This window comes from Salvelinus fontinalis, chromosome 18 (assembly GCF_029448725.1).
Source record: "Salvelinus fontinalis isolate EN_2023a chromosome 18, ASM2944872v1, whole genome shotgun sequence".
In the NCBI taxonomy this organism is placed as follows: domain Eukaryota; kingdom Metazoa; phylum Chordata; class Actinopteri; order Salmoniformes; family Salmonidae; genus Salvelinus; species Salvelinus fontinalis.
In genome coordinates this window covers 5,105,731-5,129,955 of record NC_074682.1, presented here as the reverse complement: position 1 = coordinate 5,129,955, position 24,225 = coordinate 5,105,731, and the positions used below count along the sequence as shown (strand labels likewise).

Here is a 24,225-nt window from a genome sequence, read left to right as displayed (position 1 = left end):
GTCTGTATGAATGAAACGAGTGGGTCCTGCCTTGATGACTCTATTAGATGTACACTACTTGTCCAATAGATTTTGTAGTTTTTAATTGTAATAAACTGACAGCTAAAACGCTCCTTGTCCCAGAATGACATGTTAGCTAGTGATAAAGCGATCTGTTCCTGCTAGCTAGCCACATATCTACTTGTAACAAGCTAGCTAACTAGCAAGCTAGCTACATTACCAAGGTTGCTGTCTTCTAAGTTGAGATGTCACCAGCTGTCTACTATCTTAGATGCGGATAACGTGATTGGCAGACTTGACCAGCAGAGATAGTACCATGGATAGTACACCCGTTTTGATTGGTTTACAGTTTTTCTAGCGAACATAAAAGTAAGTCTTTTGAAATAACTTGCAAGAGTTGACTTGATCAACAAACGGAAATGTGTTTAGAATTAATAAATATACACAATATGTAAAAAAACAGATCCTCCCTCGACAGAGATCGATCATCTAAAGCAGATAGCTTGCTACGGCCCACCACCTACCTCTCTCCAGAGAAATATGCCATCACACACACACACATGGACATGCGGGTGTGCACACATAAGGTGGCAGGTAGCCTAGTGGTTAGAGTGTTGGGCCAGTCACCCAAAGGTTGCTAGTTTGAATCCCTGAGCTGACATGTTGAAAAATCTGTCATTGTGCCCTTGAGCAAGCACTTAACTGTAATTGCTCCAGGGTTGCTGTTGATAATGGCTGACCCTGGCCAGAACCCCACTCTCTGAAGGGTGTCTCAGGGGGAGTAGGAATATGCAAGAAAACATAGGACAAATATTAGCACCCACCAAATGATTATCCCACACACACTTCTCTATCGGTCTTAACTCCTCTATATACAGGCAAGTTACAGCGGTAACACCATTTTCTGTCACATACTCCGACACACATGCACAACCATTGATATTTCATTCACAACCCCACCCTGTCATACACACACTCTGGCGTAGACATATGCTAAATGCCCTTACACAATTAAACATGAAAAACACATGTTGTTTTCAGACACGTGTGCAGTTTCACGTGGCTTTTCACATGACTCAGACATTTGATTTCCCAACATTCCACATGTGATACTCTCAGTTTCATATGTGTGCTTTTGTGACCGGCAGGATTAGAACCCAAGTCTCCCAAGGGAGAAGCCAATGTCTTGACCATTAAACCAAGAAGGCTGACAATGGATTTCTCTCCTAATGTATATTTATTGTAAATTTGTCTCAATCTCAGAATATTGACTGTTCAATTCAAAATAGGGCTGTCAAATGTAAAAAATAAATACGTAATCAAGTCATGATTAATCACACACTTTATTTCTTTTTTAATTAACCTTTATTTAACAAATGCAGAATTTGCTGAAATGTAAGAATATTGACTTCTTGATTTTGTCCAAAGTAGTGCAAAATCAGGTGAATTCAAATCAAATCAATTTATATAGCCCTTCTTACATCCGCTGATATCTCAAAGTGCTGTACAGAAACCCAGCCTAAAACCCCAAACAGCAAGCAATGCAGGTGTAGAAGCACGGTGGCTAGGAAAAACTCCCTAGAAAGGCCAAAACCTAGGAAGAAACCTAGAGAGGAACCAGGCTATGAGGGGTGGCCAGTCCTCTTCTGGCTGTGCCAGGTACAGATTATAACAGAACATGGTCAAGATGTTCAAATGTTCATAAATGACCAGCATGGTCAAATAATAATAATCACAGTAGTTGTCGAGGGTGCAACAAGTCAGCACCTCAGGAGTAAATGTCAGTTGGCTTTTCATATAGCCGATCATTAAGAGTATCTCTACCGCTCCTGCTGTCTCTAGAGTTGAAAACAGCAGGTCTGGGACAGGTATCACGTCCGGTGAACAGGTCAGGGTTCCATAGCCGCAGGCAGAACAGTTGAAACTGGAGCAGCAGCACGGCCAGGTGGACTGGGGACAGCAGGGAGTCATCATGCCAGGTAGTCCTGAGGCATGGTCCTAGGGCTCAGGTCCTCCGAGAGAGAGAAAGAAAGAGAGAATTAGAGAGAGCATACTTAAATTCACACAGGACACCGGATAAGACAGGAGAAGTACTCCAGATATAACAGACTGACCCCAGCCCCCCGACACATAAACTACTGCAGCATAAGTACTGGAGGCTGAGACAGGAGGGGTCAGGAGACACTGTGGCCCCATCCGATGATACCCCCGGACAGGGCCAAACTGGCAGGATATAACCCCACCCACTTTGCCAAAGCACAGCCCCCACACCACTAGAGGGATATCTTCAACCACCAACTTACCATCCTGAGACAAGGCCGAGTATAGCCCACAAAGATCTCCGCCACGGCACAACCCCAGGGGGGGCGCCAACCCAGACAGGAAGATCACGTCAGTGACTCAACCCACTCAAGTGACGCACCCCTCCTAGGAACGGCATGGAAGAGCACCAGTAAGCCAGTGACTCAGCCCCTGTAATAGGGTTAGAGGCAGAGAATCCCAGTGGAGAGAGGGGAACCGGCCAGGCAGAGACAGCAAGGGCGGTTCGTTGCTCCAGAGCCTTTCCTTTCACCTTCACACTCCTGGGCCAGACTACACTCAATCATATGACTTACTGAAGAGATGAGTCTTCAGTAAAGACTTAAAGGTTGAGACCGACTCTGCGTCTCTCACATGGGTAGGCAGACCATCCCATAAAAATTGAGCTCTATAGGAGAAAGCCCTGCCTCCAGCTGTTTGCTTAGAAATTCTAGGGACAATAAGGAGGCCTGCGTCTTGTGACCGTAGCGTACGTGTAGGTATGTACGGCAGGACCAAAATCGGAAAGATAGGTAGGAGCAAGCCCATGTAATGCTTTGTAGGTTAGCAGTAAAACCTTGAAATCAGCCCTTGCCTCAACAGGAAGCCAGGGTAGGGAGGCTAGCACTGGAGTAATATGATAAAAAATGTTGGTTCTAGTCAGGATTCTAGCAGCCGTATTTAGCACTAACTGAAATTGATTTAGTGCTTTATCTGGGTAGCCAGAAAGTAGAGCATTGCAGTAGTCTAACCTAGAAGTAACAAAAGCATGGATTAATTTTTCTGCATAATTTTTGGACAGAAAGTTTCTGATTTTTGCAATGTTACGTAGATGGAAAAAAAGCTGTCTTTGAAACAGTCTTGATATGTTTTCGAATGACATCCCCAAGAGGTAAAATATATAGTGAAAACAATAGTGGTCCTAAAACGGAACCTTGAAGAACACCGAAATTTACAGTTGATTTGTCACAGGACAAACCATTCACAGAGACAAACTGATATCTTTCCAACAGATAATATCTAAACCAGGCCATACCTTGTCCGTGTAGACCAATTTGGGTTTCCAATCTCTCCAAAAGAATGTGGTGATCGATGGTATCAAAAAAGCAGCACTAAGGTCTAGGTGCACGAGGATAGATGCAGAGCCTCGGTCTGACACCATTAAAAGGTCATTTACCACCTTCACAAGTGCAATCTCAGTGCTATGATGGGGTCTAAAACCAGACTGAAGCATTTCGTATACATTGTTTTTCTTCAGGAAGGCAGTGAGTTGCTGCGCAACAGCTTTTTTTTTAATTGAGAGGAATGGAATTGACAAAGCTTTAACCTCAATGTCAATTTGTTTTGACATTGCATTGTTGTTGTTAGCTGTATATATGATATAAAAGTATCTGTTTACATTCATTCCAGTAGCAAACACGTTCACACATTTTCAAATACATTAAAATCCCTTTTAGGCCTGTGTGTTAAATGTATCAAAAACCAATGGACAGCTAACAATAACAGAAGCTAAAAATAGCTAGCTAGAAAAAAAATGGAAGGCTAGCTATCACACATACACCAAAATGACCAGAAAACATGTTTTACAAAACTGTGTTGAGTTCTCTGGATTTTGAAAACGTAACCATGCATACAAACCGGAAAACAGCCTAAAAAAATGAGGAGACATGGAGAGCTAGACATCTTCTCTCTTCTTTTCACTGGGCTTCTTCCAACGGTCACGGACAAATGTACAAAGAAGAGAGGCCTGCGCCTGTAGAAGTAACACTTTCTGAATGCCTCTCCCTAGTAGTACCACTCAGTACATGTATATCAATGCATTACCGTGGAGGACTACAGTAGTATAGGAGTGGATGGCTCAGAAATAAGAAATTCTTTTTTTAATACACTCTAATTATTATACTCAGGTAGGCTAAGTAACCATTTTACAAAATGCCATTACTGTATTTGCATGCACATGTGGAAACATTGCTACTGCAACATGTAAACATCAACTTTTCACACGTGATGAGAATAACACTATTTCACCCCCCACGTGTGAAAATGCAATGCCACATGTGAGAATTGTGACTTTCAAATGTTAATGTTTGTCAAATGCGAACTTGCAATTTCGTACGTGTGAAACTGGCATGCATCTTGTTGCTATTAGCCATCTGTTTACAGTGAAAGGCAAGATGTGTTGCTCGGTTCTGGGCCAGCAGCAGATGTTCTATGCTCTTATTTGCAGCTACTCACCATACAACCGAGCAATAGTCAAGATGTGATAAAAACCAGAGCCTGCAGGACTTGTTTGGTCGAATGTGGTGTTATAAAAGCAGAGCATCTCTATCACAAACAGACCTCTTCCCATCTATACAACAATTGAACCAATACGCCTTGACCACGACAATTTACAATCTAATGGAACTCCAAGAATGTTAGTTTCCTCAACTTGCTCAACAGCCACATCATTTCATTACCAGATTCAGCTGAGGTCTAGAACTTAGGGAATGATTTGAACCACATGCAATGCTTTTAGCTCTAGTTCAGGACTCGTTTATTACTAGCCACCCATTCCAAAACGGACTGCAACTCTTTGTTTTTACGGTTGCTGTGATTTCAATAGCTGTGGTCGCTGCTGCGTATCATGTTGAATCATCAGTGTACATAGATACAGAGGCTTTGTTTAAGGCCAATTATCAGTCATTTGTGTCAGTGCAGTACATGTTGAGTGCCCTTCTCTATACGGATGCTGAAAGTCTGTTGTTCATTTGCAATTTAATGTCATTTGTTCACGGAGAAATAGCATTGTATCTGGTCAAATAATTATCTTCAAAAGTTTGCTAAGAGCCTGTAGCAAGCTGTTTGGTCAGCTATTAGAACCAATAAATGGCACTTTACCATTCTTGGGTAGCGGAATCAGGGCTGTAACCAGGGTTTGAGTTTTAGTGTGGTCCGGAAGGGTGTGCCCCCAGGAATTGACCTTTATATAAAATAAAACGTTAAAATGCTGTTTGGAGAACAGCAAAAATGACCCCATCCATTATCACCTTGACTGCTGTAGGTCCATTCACATCTGTCCATCTACAAACACTTAGCCTATTAGCTATACAATTGTAATGTTATACCCCTGAAAGGGGGGAAATATGGGAAATCATTCACACTGATACGTAGCATCAGCGACTGTTCAGTCAGTTGTACTGATGAATTGCACGAAATCCTCAACTCTTTACATAGATATCTCTTTTCTTAAATGACATAGCGTTCACATTTGTATTCCTAGGCATTACGAATCAAGCTCCGAACAAACAGACATCAATGGAGCACACAGATGATCGTATGATGACGTTCACGTGAATTATTCGAATATTATTTACGATTCTGTATTAATATCAGTGATGTAGTGGTAAAAAAAAAAGGTGGTTAATGGGTAAACTAAAAACTCTAGAGGGTGATCGAGATATGACAAACAACCACGAATATAAACAAAACGTATTACATTTGGATTGCATTTTATTGTAGGCCTAGGGCTTTATGGAAGACAGGCCATTTTGAGATGTTCATATTGAAACATATCTTCTTTTTTTAAGTTCCTAATTTATTTGATAAGATTAGTACAGATTTTCTTAGGGCCCCGGCCCCAAGTTTAGGAACCACTGTACTAACCTCTCTCTTTGATTGCTTCCTCTCTCTCTGTCTCCTCTGCTTCCTCTTGCATGCATCGCAGCCTGCCTCAGCCTCACCACTGAGCACCACATCACTGCCTGTCTCAGTAGCCTACTCTCTGTAAAGCAGTTATTATGAGAACTTAGTAGCCTATTTTTTGCTCCTGCTGAGGTAGGCTCCATTTAACGTTAGCTTCTTACTTCATCCTTCTAGCTGGCTAAGTAATACTAGCCAGAGCCCTTCAACGTTATTGCTAGCCACCAGTTGTGCACTCATTCTCTGATAGGTTTTTGGTTGTTTGGGATGTCTATAGACATGGCAGAAGTCGCAGGACGGTTTTAAAATGACCTTTTGTCCGGTAATCTCGCAAAAACACAGTCATCAGCATCTCTAGTTGCTTATTGGAGCTGACTCCGACCTGGGGTAGTTCATTTCATATCTCAGGCCCTTGGACTGTGCCGCGAGAAGGCGTAGTTTGGCGCCGTTTGAGAAAGTGGTTAATGTGTTGCTAAAAAGGCAAATCCAGGGACGCAAGCAAATCAAGAATATAAGCATTCTGAGCTTTGATCAACGCTTTGAGCTATATTCAGATGTTGACCCATAATTGATTTTCTTTATTGTGTACAAAATCTATATTTATATTATTATATTTTTTATTTATTAATTACGTAGGTCCGGACCTCGGTGTCCTCATACTACATGTCCAGTAGTTAGGGTACTGAGCTGAATGAATTTATGTCTGACGACAAAGGCTCAGATTAAAGATATGAGAAACAGGAGTGGAAATATAGTCCAATACCATCCTCAGTAGCTTTCCATCTGTTGTCAATGTCAGGTGGTTTCTCATTATTGATGGACAGCAATAATTGTTCTTCAACTGCCACACTAACTTTACAGAATTCAAAATTACAACGTTTTTATTTCATTATTTGGTCTTTTATGCATGAAGATGACAGTTTTTTGAGTTTGATTACTTTGCCAGTGAAATATTAAAATAAGTGGCAATATCAAAAGGTTTTGTGATGAATGAGCCTTCTAATTCAATGAAAGATGGCGTTGAATTAGTCGTTCTGCCCATACTTTTATTTAAAGCACTTCAAGGCTTCAAGGCTTGCCAATCAGCCAGACTTTAGCCACTCCTTTTGCTTCGAGATGCTCCTTCTCACAGACATCAGACCAGCAACTATTTTTCACATCTTCAACACGGGAATCGTTTCAAAACGTTTGTACGATCTCTTATACACTATTTTAGTCCCCGCCTTTGGAACTTTTGCTTTTCTGGATATAACCATTATACTACGGTCTCTATATCCAATGGGTATGGATACATTGGTAAAAATGTGATCAACCCACGTGGATGATGTAGATCCTGCACTCTTTGGAAATACTCTGGTCGGCTGATTGCAACACCCCTAAAGAAGAGCCTTTTAATGAGTCGGGGTAAACTTGTAACCACAGCACTTCAACAACATTAGACATTTGTCATGAGGTCCTCTCTAAGATTTATAGGGAATATGGCTATGACCATATGAAGCAACCACCCTCCCCTCCCCCCATAGGCATCCCTGTCTCTTCTGTAGTTGTGATATCCTTGTATTGCTACCGCTGTATCATTAAAGGAATGGATCTTAGACCGTTTCGACGATGGCCAATGTATGAATGTCATCCAACGTTAGCACGTTATTGATGTAATATGATCTATTGTTAGGCCTTTCCTAGGTAGCTTGTCGACGATGGACATAAGAAGAAGAAAGAAAACACACAAATCGTGACAAGAACGTGGTTTGCCTAATAGAGTCAGTCAATCAGGCACTTGTGGGTGACAGTTGGTGTATGTGTGAGTGACGTTGTGCTACTGACCTGGAAGCTATGCTCTCTCACTCCTCCCAGTCTTTTGGGAGGGAGAGTGTACAATGAGCCCATGGTAGGCAATGTCCCCACGCTCTCTGGCAGCTTTCATGGCTGGGATAAGTTCTTTCCACCTCTGGTGCACATCTCCCGAGTAGTCCTCGTTAAGAAAGATGTTGGTTCCTCTCAAGTTCTTGGCTCTCTCCAGAACAGCCATCTTGTCCTTAAACCTCAGGAATTTGACCACTATCGTCCTGGGTCTGTTACTTGGGCTGGTTGCAGACCTGTGGGCGCACTTCACCTCAATCTTTTTATGATCCATCTGCAGCTTTTCAGGGATCATTTTTCTTACTTTCTCAGACTCGGCCCAGTTCTCATGTGAAGACTCTGGTATGCCACCCACAACAATGTTTTTCCTCCTGGATTGTCCCCTCGAGATAGCCTGTTTTCCAAGTCATTGTTAATAATGGTTCACAGACAGTGCTGATGTCCTCTCGCGTGGACTTACAGTTTGCTGTCATCTTGCTGAAAGTCTCTTTCAGGACGTCCACCTGTAAACTGCAAACTGTTCTTAAGGTCTTGGACCTCTCTGGTCAGATTGTCCATTCTTTTGTTAGTCGAGTCCATCAGTATTTGGACAAAGCTCTTGAAGCTATTTTGGGAGGGACAGGGTGAAGAAGGGAAGAGAGAGAGAGAGAGAAGGGAGATAAGTGGGAGAAAGGGAGAGTAGAAGAGAGAGAGGGAGGGAAAGAGAGGAGGGGGATAGAGGGCGAGAGGGTGGAGGGTGTGAAAGAAGGTGGAGGGAGAGAGAAGAGGCGATAGAGAGAAAGAGAGAGGGAGAAAAAGAGAAGAAAAGAGAGGGAGGGAGGGAGAGAGAGAGAGAGAAGAGCGAGATGGGGAAAGGGGGAATAGAGAAGAGAGAGAGACTCATTGACAAATGTTGACATAAGCATCAATTGGTTGATGCTCATCTTTTCACATTGACTGCAATGTTTATTTATTTGATTTTATTTCACCTTTATTTAACCAGGTAAGCCAGATGAGAAGAAGTTCTCATTTACAACTGCGACCTGGCCAAGATAAAGCAAAGCACTGCAGCAAAAACAACAACACAGACAAACGTACACTCCATAACACAAATAGAAAAATCTGTATACAGTGTGTGGAAATTAAGTAAGGGGGTAAGGCAATAAATAGGCCATAGTGGCGAAGTAATTACAATTTACCAATTTACACTGGAGTGATAGATGTGCAGACGATGATGTGCAAGTAGAAATACTGGTGTGCAAAAGAGCAGAAGAACAAAATCAAATATGGGGATGAGGTAGGTAGTTGATTGGATGGGCTATTTACAGATGGGCTGTGTACAGCTGCAGCGATCGGTATGCTGCTCTGACAGCTGACGCTTAAAGTTAGTGAGGGAGATATAAGTCTCCAACTTCAGTGATTTTTGCAATTCGTTCCAGTCATTGGCAGCAGAGAACTGGAAGGAGAGGCAGCGAAAGGGGGTGTTGGCTTTGGGGATGACCAGTGAAATATACCTGCTGGAGCGCGTGTGTGTTGTGTTGCTTTGGTGACCAGTGAGCTGAGATAAGGCGTGGCTTTACCTAGCAAAGACTTATAGGTGACCTGGAGCCAGTGGGTTTGGTGACGAATATGTAGCGAGGACCAGCCAACGAGAATGTACAGGTCGCAGTGGTGGGTAGTATATGGGGCTTTGGTGACAAAACGGATGACACTGTGATAGACTGCATCTAACTTGCTAAGTAGAGTGTTGGAGGCTATTTTGTAAATGACATTGCCGAAGTCAAGGATCGGTAGGATAGTCAGTTTGGCAGCATGAGTGAAGGAGGCTTTGTTGCGAAATAGGAAGCCGATTCTAGATTTAATTTTGGATTGGAGATGCTTAATATGAGTCTGGAAGGAGAGTTTACAGTCTAGCCCGACACCTAGGTATTTATAGTTGTCCACATATTCTAAGTCAGAACCGTCCAGAGTAGTGATGCTGGTCGGTCGGGCGGGCGGGTGCGGGCAGCGATCGGTTGAAGAGCATGCATTTTATTTTACTAGCATTTATGAGCAGTTGGAGGCCACGGAAGGAGTGTTGTATGGTGTTGAAGCTCGTTTGTAGGTTTGTTAACACAGTGTCCAAAGAAGGGCCAGATGTGTACAGAATGGTGTCGTCTGCGTAGAGGTGGATCAGAGAATCACCCGCAGCGAGAGTGACATCATTGATATATACAGAGAAAAGAGTCGGCCCGAGAATTGAACCCTGTGGCACCCCCATAGAGACTGCTAGAGGTCCGGACAACAAGCCCTCCAATTTGAGACACTGAACTCTATCTGAAAAGTAGTTAGTGAACCGATAAGAATACGGTGATTGACGGAGTCGAAAGCCTTGGCCAGGTCGATGAAGATGGCTGCACAGTACTGTCTTTTATCGATGGCGGTTATGATATCGTTCAGGACCTTAAGCATGGCTGAGGTACACCCGTGGCCAGCTCGGAAACCGGATTGCATAGCGGAGAAGGTATGGTGGGATTCGAAATGGTCGGTGATCTGTTTGTTCACTTGGTTTTCGAAGACTTTAGAAGGGCAGGATGGATATAGGTCTGTAACAGTTTGGGTCTAAAGTGTCTCCCCCAGAACAATGTATTGACATAAGCGTCAATAGATTGACACTCGTCCTTTCCCATTGACTGCAAATGTATTGATAATAAGCTTCAACCCTGTGACACTCACCTTTTCCCATTGAATGCAATGTATTGACATAAGCGTCAATTGGTTGATGCTCATCTTTTACCATTCGCACCGCAAAGCTTGCTGGGAGCATGGCCAGCTGACATAAGCGTCAATCAGTTGATGCCTAACTTTTTGCAAAAACGTAACAGGATACATTTTTGAGGCTGATAATGGGCTGTCTTATGATGGATGGCAGTTCCTCATGTCCTGAAGTTCTCTGTTGGCTGACTGTGTTTGATGTCTACTCTGTGTGTACTGTAATATGTTATACTAATTGCGGTGTTAAGTGCCTACCAGAGCCTACAGCAATAATAGTAATAGTACCTGGAGTGATGTGGGTGGTTGTAATGAGCAGGTGCTCACTAGCTTTCTGAGGCTAATTGCCCACATACAATTCTACGCACACACACACACACAGTGCCCAAAACACGCCTGTTGATCTCTTGATTTCTGGTAAGGCTCCATTGTGGCATTCCTCTTCAGTTTGGGGACACAGAGACAGTCCATTGGCTCTGTATACTGCAGCATGTCTCTTTTGGCCCGTGTCTTCAGTTTGGAGACAGACAGAGAGAAATTGGCAGTGGGGCGAGAGCCTAATGCAGTAAATCATTGTTTGTGTCCCTAAAGACAGGCTAATCTCTCATAGCCTGTCCGGGCATGTCAACAGTACGATCACAGGACTTCATTACCACGCGAACACTTTGGGTGGCATCAGAAAAAGCTCATTTAGACACTCTGTGCCTTGTGTACGGGCAAGACAAGTGTGTTTGTGATTCAGCGTGTGTCTATAAGAGAGTGTGTCCATGACAGGGTGGTTGTGAATAAAAAGTACAATGGTGTGTGTGTGTGTGTGTGTGTGTGTGTGTCTACACATTCATATTTCAGTTCAGCATGTGTTTTCCAGAACAATGCTATTGCAAACCTAAGGCACATTTCAAGAAGTCGTTAGATGGCTGCGGCTGGTTCTAATTCTAGGTTCTAAGTTCAAATGTTGGTTTTCTGTCATTGTGTTTCCTAGCGGTTTTCCTAACGGTGGTTCTAAGTTCTAAAAGTTATTATTGTGTTTACGTCTCCTAACGGTGGTTCTCGTTGTCTTTCCCTCAGGGCGTAAGGCTGCTGGCTGGCTGTCCTGTTCCGTCACAGAACAGAATAGAGCACTGAGCAGAGGACAGAGCCCCAATGCCAGTGGACATGCAGCCACATCAGGGGCTGTATCATTATGAGTCTACACCCAACCAGCCGCCCAGAGGGTAAGATATATTTTGTGACCAACTTTTTATTTTGGTGTGTATACAAAAAAATACATCAACAGAGAATCGAAAGACAGTAGAAAAATAAGAACAAGCAGACAAGACAAATCGCCAAATAAAAACAAAAAGTGAATCAATTAAGAAGGCAATAATTGTCCTGTCTATCCCATCCAGAGGGTAAGACAACACAACAACAACAACCGCCACTCCTCCTTGTCCGTAGTCTAACCAGTCTCACCTAAAACTATCAACACTTTTCTACCATCATCCCTGAACTTGAAATCAAATCTGGTGCACTGGCCAGCTTCTTACTGTGATATTATGTCATTGTAACATTTATCACACAAGAGACTGTAAAGACACTAACAAACAGACAGATAAGAATGATTCACTCTCGTTCCTCCATACGTACTGTAAAACAATCTGACGACTCGTCTAGTCCAGGGGCTCTCTTTATTCTACTCACAGACAGACGGCGTTCTCTGAGTAGCTAAAAGCCTAAGCTGCAATTGTTTTGGAGATAGAGAGAGAGAGCTGATCTCTCTCTCTCTCAGCTGCTAATTACAGGCCGGCCAGGCTCTGCATGACTGCCCTCCCTCCCTCCCTACCTTACCCTGCTCAGGTTACTCTGATAGCGGGAGAGAGGAAGAGAGGGATAGAGGGAGATGAAGAGAGAAAGTAAGGGAGGGAGAGAGTGAGAGAAAAGAGAGAGAGTAAGATGTGGGAAAGAGGAGAAAGAGAGTGAGAGAAAAGAGAGAGAGTAAGATGTGGGAAAGAGAGGAGAAAGAGAGAAAAGGGGGACAGGGAGGCAGAGAGAAACAGAGGGAGAAAAATCAGAGGGAGGTGGAGAGAGAGAGAGTGAGTGAAAGAAAAGCTTAATTTACTTCTACCAGATTCGAGAGTAAGAAAGAGGGAGAGAGAAAGGGGGAGAGAAAGCGGGAGGAGGAGGAGGAGGAATACACATTGTGGAGAAAGAATTAGAGAGCTGAAAGGGAGACTTAGAAGGTACAGGGATGAATGAAGTCTGCTCTACAGGAGAGGAATATAGGGAGAGAAAGAAAGACAGAGGGGGAGCGGGAGTGAGAAAGAGAGAGAGAAAGAGAGAGTGTGTGTGTGAGTGGAGAAAAGTTCTGAATCCAGAAAGAGAGAGTGAGAGAGAAAAGGGAGTAAAGAACACATTGAAATGTATGAGAACATTGGAACGTTCCAGCTAGGTTTCCCTAGTCTGTTCAGCTGAGAAGGGAAACCCCCATCTGGGTAGCTAGTAGCTACAGCTTTAACAACATTACTGTGAATTAGAGTACATCACCATCTGGTGGGGAGTGGGAAACATCACACCACCTCAGAATTCATGGCTGTTCAGATCAGGGATTCCCAAACTCGGTGCACATTTTGGTTTTTGCTCCAGCACTACACAGCAGATTTATATAATCAAAGATTGATGATGAGATGGTCATTTGAATCAGCTGTTTAGTTTGCACTGGCAATTAAACCGTTTACAGAAATAATTAGACATGACCCAAACGTAACATGAATATAAACTAAACTTATTGAAACGCAATGCCCCCGTTGCTAAAAATATTTTCAGAATACTCCAAAATATCAGGATATAAAATGAACGTGAAAAAACCCAGGAAATAATGGCAATAGGAAAAAGAATAACTCATTATCTACAACAATTCTTTCAGTGGACCACAAAAAATATAGAATACTTAGGATGCTTAACAAGTGACAACCAACAACAAACATTTAAGTGATAATGCCCAAAAAGCCTGTGATTGGAGGATATATTGGCACGCGTTTTTTGCTACCCAAGCCGGCTGGTCTTTTGGTGCGACAGCTGGAGATTGAATTTCAATACTGAAACAATGTTGCAAATGTCAGAGAGACAGCCAGCAAGATATATACAAATGTTCGCTACTGAAAACGAATTGCTAATCGAAAGGAAATGGCAGATAATATCTAGATGCTTTTTACAGTGGAGATCAAGTTCATAAATTGTCTGGCTGGGCAAATGAGACAGTGGATTGCGCTGTCAGATGGAGCATAAATAGGCATTTCAACATCATAGCTTTAGCCGGTGGTAACTTGTGCAATAGACACCGGCTGGAATGCGGTTTTAACCAATCAGCATCCACGATTAGACTCACCCGTTGTATAAATAAAGATAACTTTATCCCATTACTCGACAAAATGAAAGCTTGAATAAACCTCTTCAGAATGGCATGGCTCCCAAAGTTTTTATATTTATTCTCTGTAATACCAATTAGCTCACTGAAGACATTCTTTCAAAAAGTATACTTGGTCATAACATACTTTATATGGGCAAATAAAACTCATAGAATGAAAAGCAAAGTCTGACATCTTCCTAAGTCTGAGGTTGGTTTTAACTTTCCAGACTTGGAATTGTATCAACTCGCCTCACAGGGCTTTTACTTACATACACTGAGTGTACAAAACATTAAGAACACCTTCTTTCCATGACGGACTGACCAGGTGAATCCAGGTGAAAGCTATGATCCCTTATTGATGTCACTTGTTAAATCATCTTCAATCAGTGTAGATGAAGGGGAGGAGACAGATTAAAGAAGGATTTTTAGGCCTTGAGACAATTGAGACATGGATTGTGTGTGTGTGCTGTTCAGAGGATGAGTGGGCAAGACAAAAAATGTAAGTGCATTTGGACGGGGTATGGTAGTAGGTGCCAAGCTAACATACGCAATTACTTTAAGATGGTCATACCATGGATCATTTAGCTATTTCAATTGGAATTTTAGAAGCCCTTTAGGTATATAAAAATAGTAAAAGATTATTTGATAAAATATTGAATTTGGCTTTTACTGCTACTGTAGCCCATTGAAATCATTGAATAACACATTCATAAATGGCAACAGAGACAGTTGTCAGTTGTCACAAGGCTTCGGCCTTGGAGCGGGACTGGACGCCGTGCCTGGACTGGGCACCGGCGCAGAGGAAGGCTCCTGCCATGGAGCTGGACTGGACGCTGTGCCTGGACTGGGCACCGGTGCAGAGGAAGGCTCCGGCCCTGGAGCGGGACTGGACTCCGTGCCTGGACTGGGCATCGGTGCAGAGGAAGGCTCCTGCCCTGGAGCGGGACTGGCCACCTTGCCTGGAAGCTACGGACCGTCGCAGGAGGTTCCGGACCGTGGACCGCCGCAGGAGGTTCCGGATCGTGGACCGCCGCAGGAGGTTCCGGACTGGGGACCGTCGCCGGAAGCTCCGGACTGGGGACCGTCACCGGAAGCTTGGTGCGTGGAGCCGGCACAGGTGGCACCGGACTGGTGACACGCACTTCAGGGTGAGTGCGAGGAGCAGGCACAGGACGAATCAGACTGGGGAGGCGCACTGGAAGCCTAGTGCGTGGAGCTGGCACAGGTGGTACCGGACTGGTGACACACACTTCAGGGCAAGTGCGAGGAGGAGACCCTGGACGTCCCGGACTGGGGAGGCGCACTGGAGGCCAGATACGTGGAGCCGGCCCAGGTTTCACAGGACTGTTAACACGCTCCTCCAAACGCCTGCGTTGCCGCATCCTCCTCGCCAACTCCATTCTCTGGTCTCCCTCCTCACACTGTTCCAACGAATCCCTGGCGGGCTCTGGTACTCTTCTTGGGTCGACCGACCCCCTCTCTATCTCCTCCCAGGTGGTCTCTGGCTCTCTCTGTTCACTCTCCTCCAATTTCTCCTTCTTCCCCCAGATGGGCTCTGGTTCCCTCCTCGGCTCCGCTGACCACCCCGTGTGCTCACCCCCAAAAATGTCTTGGGGCTGTCCTTTGGGCTTCCGATGTGGCCGCGAACCCCGGCGTCAGGCACTGTCCTCCCTTCTCTCCTTGCGTCTGCCGCCAAGGAAGGCGATCCTGTCCTGCCAGGATTTCCTCCCAAATCCAGGATCCCTTCCCCTCCAAGATCTCCTCCCAAGTCCAGGATACCTCCTCCTCCTAGGCACGCTGCTTGGTCCTGGTGTGGTGGGATCTTCTGTCACGATCGTCGAAATAACATTCGGACCAAGGCGCAGCGTGATATGTGTTCCACATCTTTTTATTTGTGAAACGCACAAAACAATAAAACGATACGTGAAGCTGTGGAGTGCTCACAGGCAACTACACATAAACAAGATCCCACAAAACGCAGTGGGGAAATGGCTGCCTAAATATGATCCCCAATCAGAGACAATGATAAACAGCTGCCTCTGATTGGGAACCATACCAGGCCAACATGGAAACATAACATAACAAAGATTACCCACCCTAGTCACACCCCGACCTAACCAAAATAGAGAATAAAAAGGGTCAGGGCGTGACAACAGAAAAACAAATGAATTAAGGTTTTGAAGTGTCTGTCCTATATCTAGGAGATATAAGAAAGCTCTGGAAATGTATATATATTTTTGACACATATTTAACCCTTTATTAATAGTTTGTAGGCCAAACCGTTCAGACGCTGCAGATGTTATCGTGAAAAGACCAATTTTCGGTATGTCTCATGGTCTAACAAACACCACTGTAGCTCTGCCACCTTACACCGCAGATGCGGTCGATTGAGACACAGCCCATGCAAAAAAACTGATATCTTTATCTTAAACGGACAGATTTGTATGGGGAGTTTTTATTATGTTACTTAGATTGACGCACGGGTGCATCAATAGACTTAAGGATTTTAATATAAGGATTTTTAAATTATTTATACTTTTACTTTTGATACTGTTGGTAGTATATTTTAGCAATTCCATTTACTTTGACACTTAAGTAATATTTAAAACCAAATACTTTAACTTTTACTGAAGTAGTATTTTTCTGGGTTACTTTTACTTTTGCTTGAGGACTTTTCTATTCAGGTATCTTTACTGTTACTCAATTATGACAATTGGGTACATTTTCCAACACTGGTATTCAGGACCAAAAGTGAATTGCTTTGCCACATTTATGCAGTATTACTTCAGTGCCTTGTTGCAAACAGGATGCATGTTTTGGAATACAGTATTTTATTCTGTACAAGCTTCCTTCTTTTCACTCTGTCAATTAGGTTAGTATTGTGGAGTAACTACAATGTTGTTGATCCATCCTCATTTTTCTCCTATTACAGCCATTAAACTCTAACTGTTTTAAAGTCACAATTTGCCTCATGGTGAAATCCCTGAGCAGTTTCCTTCCTCTCTGGAAACTTAGGTAGGAAGGACACCTGTATCTTTGTAGTGACTGGGTGTAGTGATACACCATCCAAAGTGTAATTAACAACTTCACCATGCTCAAAGATATATTCATTTTGACCTATCTACCAATAGGTGCCCTTCTTTGCGAGGCATTAGAAAACTTCCCTGGTGTTTATGATTGAATCTGTGTTTGAAATTCACTGCTCAACTGATGGACCTTACAGATAGTTATGTGTGTGGTGTCCGGAGATGAGGTAGTCATGTTAAACGCTATTCTTGCACACAGTGAGTCCATGCAACTTATTATGTGACTTGTTAAGCACATTGTTACTCCTGAACTCATTTAAGCTTGCCATAACAAAGGGGTTAAAGTACTTATTGACTCAAGACATTTCAGCTTTTCATTTTTTATTAAATTGTAAAACAAATTGAAAATAATTATTTCACTTCGACATTTTGGGTTATTTTGAATTTAGTCCCTTTTAAATTCAGGCTGTAATACAACAAAATGTGGAAAAAGTCAAGGGGTGTGAATACTTTCTGAAGGCGATGTAGTTAAATGCACTAAAGAGGAACAACGGGTGCATATTGAAGATAGGTGAAAATACTCTGGGGATGAGCATGCGTGTTTATTTTCAAAGGATAATGCTAAGAACATTAACAACTTCTGACCAATGTATTTTCATACATGCAACTTAAAGGTTTCTATTTGAAATCTTTTTGGACATCAGAGCAAACTTGAGGGAATCCTATTTGAGTCAGAGAAGGATGTTCATATGATAGGGAAGATATACTAAACCTTGCAGAGTGCACATCCAACTGACAGTCTCTTAGAAAAATATAGAAACTATTGGAACCAAGACTTAAAAATAACTGATTTTGGCACAAGATGGAGGGAATGTTGGAACATAACTAACGAAATTACAGTTAACTAAAATGTACTCTTAAAACCTCTTCATATGGCTGCAATCCCGGTAACGGGATCGATATGACAACAGCCAGTGAAAGTGCAGGGCGCCAAATTCAAAACACAGAAATCTCATAATTAAAATTCCTCAGACATACATGTGTCTTATACCATTTTAAAGGTAATCTTGTTGTTAATCCCACCAAAGTGTCCGATTTCCAATATGCTCTTCAGCGAAAGCACTACAAACGATTATGTTAGGTCACACCAAACCACAATAAGCACAGCCACTTTTCCAACGAAAGATAGCAGTCACAAATAGCAGAAATATAGCTAAAATTAATCACTAACCTTTGATGATCTTCATCAGATGACACTCATAGGACTTCATGTTACACAATACATGCATGTTTTGTTTGATAAAGTTCATATTTATATAACAAAATCTGAGTTTACATTGGCGCGTTACATTCACTAGCTCCAAAAACATCCAGCGATAGTGCATAGCCACATCGTTTCAACAGAAATACTCATCATAAATGTAGATGATAATACAAGTTATACACATGGAATTATAGATATACCTCTCCTTAATGCAACCGCTGTGTCAGATTTAAAAAAAAAAAAAAATTTATGGAAAAAACAAACCATGCAATAATCTGAGACGGAGTTCAGAACAAGAGTCAAATTAGCCGCCATGTTGGAGTCAACAGAAACCAGAAATTACATGATAAATATTCCCTTACCTTTGATGATCTTCATCACAATGCACTCCCAGGAATCCCAGGTCCACAATAAATGCTTGATTTGTTCGATAATGTCCGTTATTTATGTAAAATTAGCTACTTTGGTTAGCGCGTTTGGTAAGCAATTCCAAAGTCAGAAAGCGCGTTCACTAAAACGTGCCGAAATGTCCAAAAGTTCCGTAACAGTCAGTAGAAACATGTCAAACGATGTATTGAATCAATCTTTAGAATGTTGTTAACATACATCTTGAATAACGTTCCAACCGGAGAATTACATTGACTTCAGTTGAGCGATGGAACGGAGCTGCCTCTCACGTGAACGCGCGTGGTCAAAGCGTGGTCACCTCATGGCAGTGGTTACTCATTCCTGTCTCCTTCGGCCCCCCTTCACAGTAGAGTCATCAGACAAAGTTCTATTGACTGTTGACATCTAGTGGAAGCCATAGTAAGTGAAAACTCATCCATATCTCGCTGTAATTTCAATGGGAGCTTGGTTGAAAATCTACCAGCCTCAGATAAAATCCAAACGGGAAGTGGAACTTCTCAGGTTTTTGCCACCCATATGAGTTCTGTTATACTCACAGACATAATTCAAACAGTTTTAGAAACTTCAGAGTGTTTTCTATCCAATACTAATAATAATATGCATATATTAGCAACTATGACTGAGGAGCAGGCCATTTACTCTGGGCACCTCTGTGCACCTTTCATCCAAGCTACTCAATACTGCCCCTGCAGCCATAAGAAGTTAATCACATTAGCCTACGTTAGCTCAACCGTCCCACGGGGGACCCACTGATCCTGTAGAGGTTTTAATCCAGTATAAACTAATGCATAGAATGCGTTACACAAGAGACAAAATTCACAAATTCTTTAGCACAACATCAGTGTCATATCATAAGTGTAAAACTAACGACGACTTAATTATCCATACCTTCTGGGAATGATATAAAGTCCAAAAGTTATGGGTGGGTTTAGGAGGTTGGCTGTCATAAGTATTCAAATGTAAAGGTACTTTTAATTCATCTGTCTGCATATTTCAAGACATGGCATATGGGGGTGCAGTGAGATACCCGATGGGTTGGACGATACTTTTCTCATCAATCATCTTGACAAAAACTTCTACTTAAAAACTGCACAAACCAAAACCTTCACCCAGGGGGTGCGCCGGGACCGAGTTTGGGTTTAGATCACTGTTCTTTACTCCTTGTGTGCAGGCTTTTGTCCTAGCCCAGCACTAAACACACCTGATTAAACCAATCAACGTATGATCACAACCTTGACTAGCTGAATCAGGTGGGTTAGTGTTAGGCTAGAAGGACCAGAATTGAAGAATACTGACTTAGAGAACGTACCAGCCATACTTTAGCTTGGTTCACCCTTACATTGGAGTGACTAAGACGCTGATATCTTGGTCTCTTCGTACTGAATGTCTGTATGGGTATGTTGCTTTCTATGTATGTCTATGTCCCTCTGGATGCCTCTCTGTCTGTATTTCTACGTCTTTTTGCATATCTGTCTGAACGTCTCTCTGTATGTCTCTCCGTCAATGTCTGTCTGTATGTCTAGCCTTGCTCCTTCAGGAAGGTCTCCCTACAGTGAAGTGTCATCCCTGCACGCTCCGCTCCACAACGGCCATCCTCAGGACTGCAGGAACATGTATAACCCAATGACCCCTAACCCCAGAATCAATCCTAACTCCGGTGTCAACCCCATGGACCAGTACATGCGACCCCCTCTGGTTCCCCCACTGCACAGCATGATGGGACACCGCAGCATGAATCAGTCCTCCGACGGTGAGTCGACAGTCCTGCGTCACGTGAAACACTCCTTGACCTTACCCTCATTACAACCAAAGACAGGCTCTATCTCAATTAGTATTCTCTCCATTCCTCCCGACTCTGATGAATTGAGAAAAAAAACAGAAGAAACCTCTTTGTGATGCTCCGGTCCCTCAGGAGTCAGTATGGCTGTGTTCTAAAGCCTGTAATGATGTAATAATTCTTATCCTCTGTGTTTGTCCAGGTGGTAATAGCACCCCCTACTGTCACAACAACCTCATGTCATCCCACCACGGCTTCCCCCACGGACAGGGATTAGACCATGTGGGAAACGGTAAGGAAAGAACTGGATCGTGTTTATTTCCGCTGCAAAGCGCTTTAAAATGTTTTCCGTTGCAATGCCCCATCTCCGCCCCTCATCTCCTCACCCATCCTTTACATCTCCCCCACTCCCTGTCTCCTCTTTTCTCTCCCCCCTCGTCCTTTCGCCTCCCCAGGCTCGCGGTTCTCAACGCCTCGCTCCATGCTGAAGCTGAGTAAGAAGCGTGCTCTGTCCATCTCTCCGCTGTCGGACGCCAGCGTGGACCTACAGACGGTCATCAGGACCTCTCCTAACTCCTTGGTGGCCTTCGTCAACTCACGTTGTGGACCCAACGGAGCCAGCTCCTACGGACATCTGTCTGTGGGCGCCATGAGGTCAGGAGCAGGAACCCTACACGATACTACGCTATGACATATACACCACAGTGTATTACACGATACTATACTACATTACACTGTACTCACGCTGCTGACCCAAAGGAGCCAGCTCCTATGGACATATGTCTGTCATGAGGTCAGGAACCAGAATACTATCATCTATAACGCAACACTACTTTACATTCTTTGGCGTCAGTCACTTTGTATTGGAATGCATACTTTCCCAATGAAATGTTAACATCAGTTTTAAAATCAGTAACATAACCTGTGATCAGTGTAATATTCTTAAACGTCATGATGATAAAAAAATATATATATATAATATGCCCCCCCATGCACCTGTGAAACTGCTTATGTTACCCCTATCTCTTGTCTCGTGTATTGTAGTCCATCAATGGGTTACTCCAACTCAATGAACTACCAGTCCAGACAACACGGCTCTATGTACGGTGGACACACCCCCGGACCCTGCCACGCCCCTCCCCCCCGACTACCCCCCCACAACCCCCGCCTCCACGCACCAAAACATGGACACGTAAGACTATTTATGATTGTCTTCAGACACTTACACTTCAGACACTTACACAGGCTCGACCTGCGTACTAACAGTTTCGAGAGAGTGCATACAGAAAAGTAGAGAGACATTCCAAAGCTTGTATCAAAGTACTGTATGTGCATGTGCTTGAGTGGACCCATTTCCCGGCCGCGTCATGAAAAGCTGTGCGTGCAGTTCGCCATCAGAAACCTCTGTTTACCTAGCAGTGGATACGATCACATGCAACTTCAAATGCAGATCGTGCAAGTTAACAAAGCACATCATCAGATGGTTATTGACTACAATTTCTTAGATGTCAGAGGATTGATTACCTAGCACGCTTGTAAGCCAGTGAGGCAAGGTAAAATATTACAAATAGAGCTAGATAGAGCCAGAATAATTATATATAGGTGTAGGATCTTAATTTGAGCCAGTTTGCTACAACAGGAAAATAATGTGAAATATTATGTGCATTATAATTAATGGACATTTTTGTAGGGGTTGATACATTTTTTTGTTACGGCAAATCAAGTATAAAATTTCAAAGTGGAAATTAATACACTCAAATACGCTACAAGTTTGCGTTACCTGCTGAGCATAAACATTCTCAGCAACATAAGAGTGATCAAATTATGATCCTACATCTGTACTTGTTGAACATAGCTATAGCCATCAGTCTTGTCTGTTTTCATGGTCATCACTTACTCACTATTCAGTTTGTAGAGGCCCCGACATCAGTGTTAGAAATTTTAATTGAATTTCTTTAGGGGATAGATCAGCTTTAATATTGCAGATAGATTGAAGCTTCCATCAATGTAATTTTCTGCATCATTTCCAATCCTCCCTATATATATTTTTGTAAATATATATACACACACACACACATATATATATATAATTTTTATTATAATTTTTTAAATAATAAATATTCCTTTAAATTTTCCCCTAACCCTACCACCCATCCCCTAATTTGAGTAAACTACTGACCGGACAACAACACAGGCTTCTACTTCCAGCTTAGACATACTATATACATTTTACGAACACAATGAATTTTACAATAGTTATCTTTTGTTTGTTTTTAATCCCATCCTTCAGCTCCACTCAACCCCTCCCATCTATCTCTAAACACCATCCAGTTTGATTTCTACTTGCCATATATTTGAAACTGTGCGGTTTAACAAAAGTTCTGAACCTATATACATTTTACCGACACAGTATATTTTACATTAGTTATATATATTGTTGTTTTTAGTCCCATCTTTCAGCTCCAATCTCTCTCTTAACACAGACAAAAAAAAGTATATTTGTCATATATTTTTCAACTGTGCTGCGATGTTTCACAAAACTTCTGAACCTTTCTATTCTCATAGTTTCTACAGATTGTAAATTAAAGATACATTTTGCTAAAAGTATTATTATATTATTGATCGATTGACTATGACTTTTCAAATCACCCAGCAGTGCTATTTGCAGAGTTTAGCTCCAGATTAACGTTGCAATTCTTCCGCCATTCCTGGACCTGCGACCAAAAACAAGCTACATACAAACAGTATCAAAACAATGTTCTAGTGATTCTGTTTCAATGGTTGAATTGAAAAAAGTAGGAGGTCACAGGCAGGCAATGGTCAAACACAGGTAGGTAGTCAAAAACAAACAATACCTCACAACCATGCAAACAGAAAGAACTGAACTAAATAGGGAGCTGATGAGACCAGGTGAGAAACGAACACAGGTGAAATCAATGAACAAAAATGAAAGACAGGGCTACGTTGCAGAACACAAAGAAACAGGGCTACGTTCAAGAACACAAAGAAAAAGAACACAAGGTTGACTAAGAATAGGAAAGCAGAACCTTACACTAACTTATTATGTGCCTTTATGGTACTGTTTTTATTGCTATCTATCTGTACTATTAGTCCTTATTCTTCCTTTGTTAATATGGACTCTTTTGACCTAACTTGCTTTTGTTTTAGTATTGAATTGCATGGCCTCTAAAGGCACATTTAAAAGTGTCCTATACAATAAGGGTATCTTCTGTACCTATGTAATGTTGGAAAAAGTCCGTTATAAATTCTTCTGTCCTAGTTAAAATCAAGTTATCATCCAATAGGCTTTGATTCAATTTCCAATATCCTCACCCACGTGGAAATTCTGTAAGAGTAATGTATATGCCAATTATTTTATGGTCCAACCGCATTCTGTCCCCTATCAACACTTTTTTATATTTTCGTGCCAGCGAGAATGACATAAGAAAGTAGTCAAGACGACTACTTTGATTGAGCCTCCGCCATGTACATCTCACTAGGTCAGGATATTTAAGCCTCCATATATGCACTAGTTCCAATATATCCATGATGTCCTTAAGTACACGAGGGTGATAGTTTGTAGTGTGATTTCCTTTACGGTCCATTGAGGTATTTAAAACCCTATTATAATCTCCCACCATAATAATTGAGTCTTGTATTGCTTGTAGGTTTGATAAAGTATTATATATATTTTCAAAGATCATCATTATTGGATCATGGATCATGGATCATCATTATTTGGATTGTATAGATTAATGATCCAAATCTGTTTATGGTCCAATATTTTTTTTAAATA

General features: G+C 42.4%; 1 protein-coding gene across 1 annotated transcript in view; it reads left to right on the top strand.

Moving 5' to 3' along the window:
• LOC129814841 (zinc finger protein GLI1-like) overlaps positions 1-24,225 on the top strand; it is a 129,832-nt gene that overhangs the window by 58,017 nt on the left and 47,590 nt on the right. The window contains exons 2-6 of the mRNA XM_055867917.1: positions 11,638-11,783; positions 20,176-20,402; positions 20,632-20,721; positions 20,885-21,083; positions 21,474-21,621. Of these exons, the coding sequence (XP_055723892.1) occupies positions 11,713-11,783; positions 20,176-20,402; positions 20,632-20,721; positions 20,885-21,083; positions 21,474-21,621 (735 nt within the window). The 5' untranslated portion in view covers positions 11,638-11,712. The remainder of the gene's footprint in view (positions 1-11,637; positions 11,784-20,175; positions 20,403-20,631; positions 20,722-20,884; positions 21,084-21,473; positions 21,622-24,225) is intronic.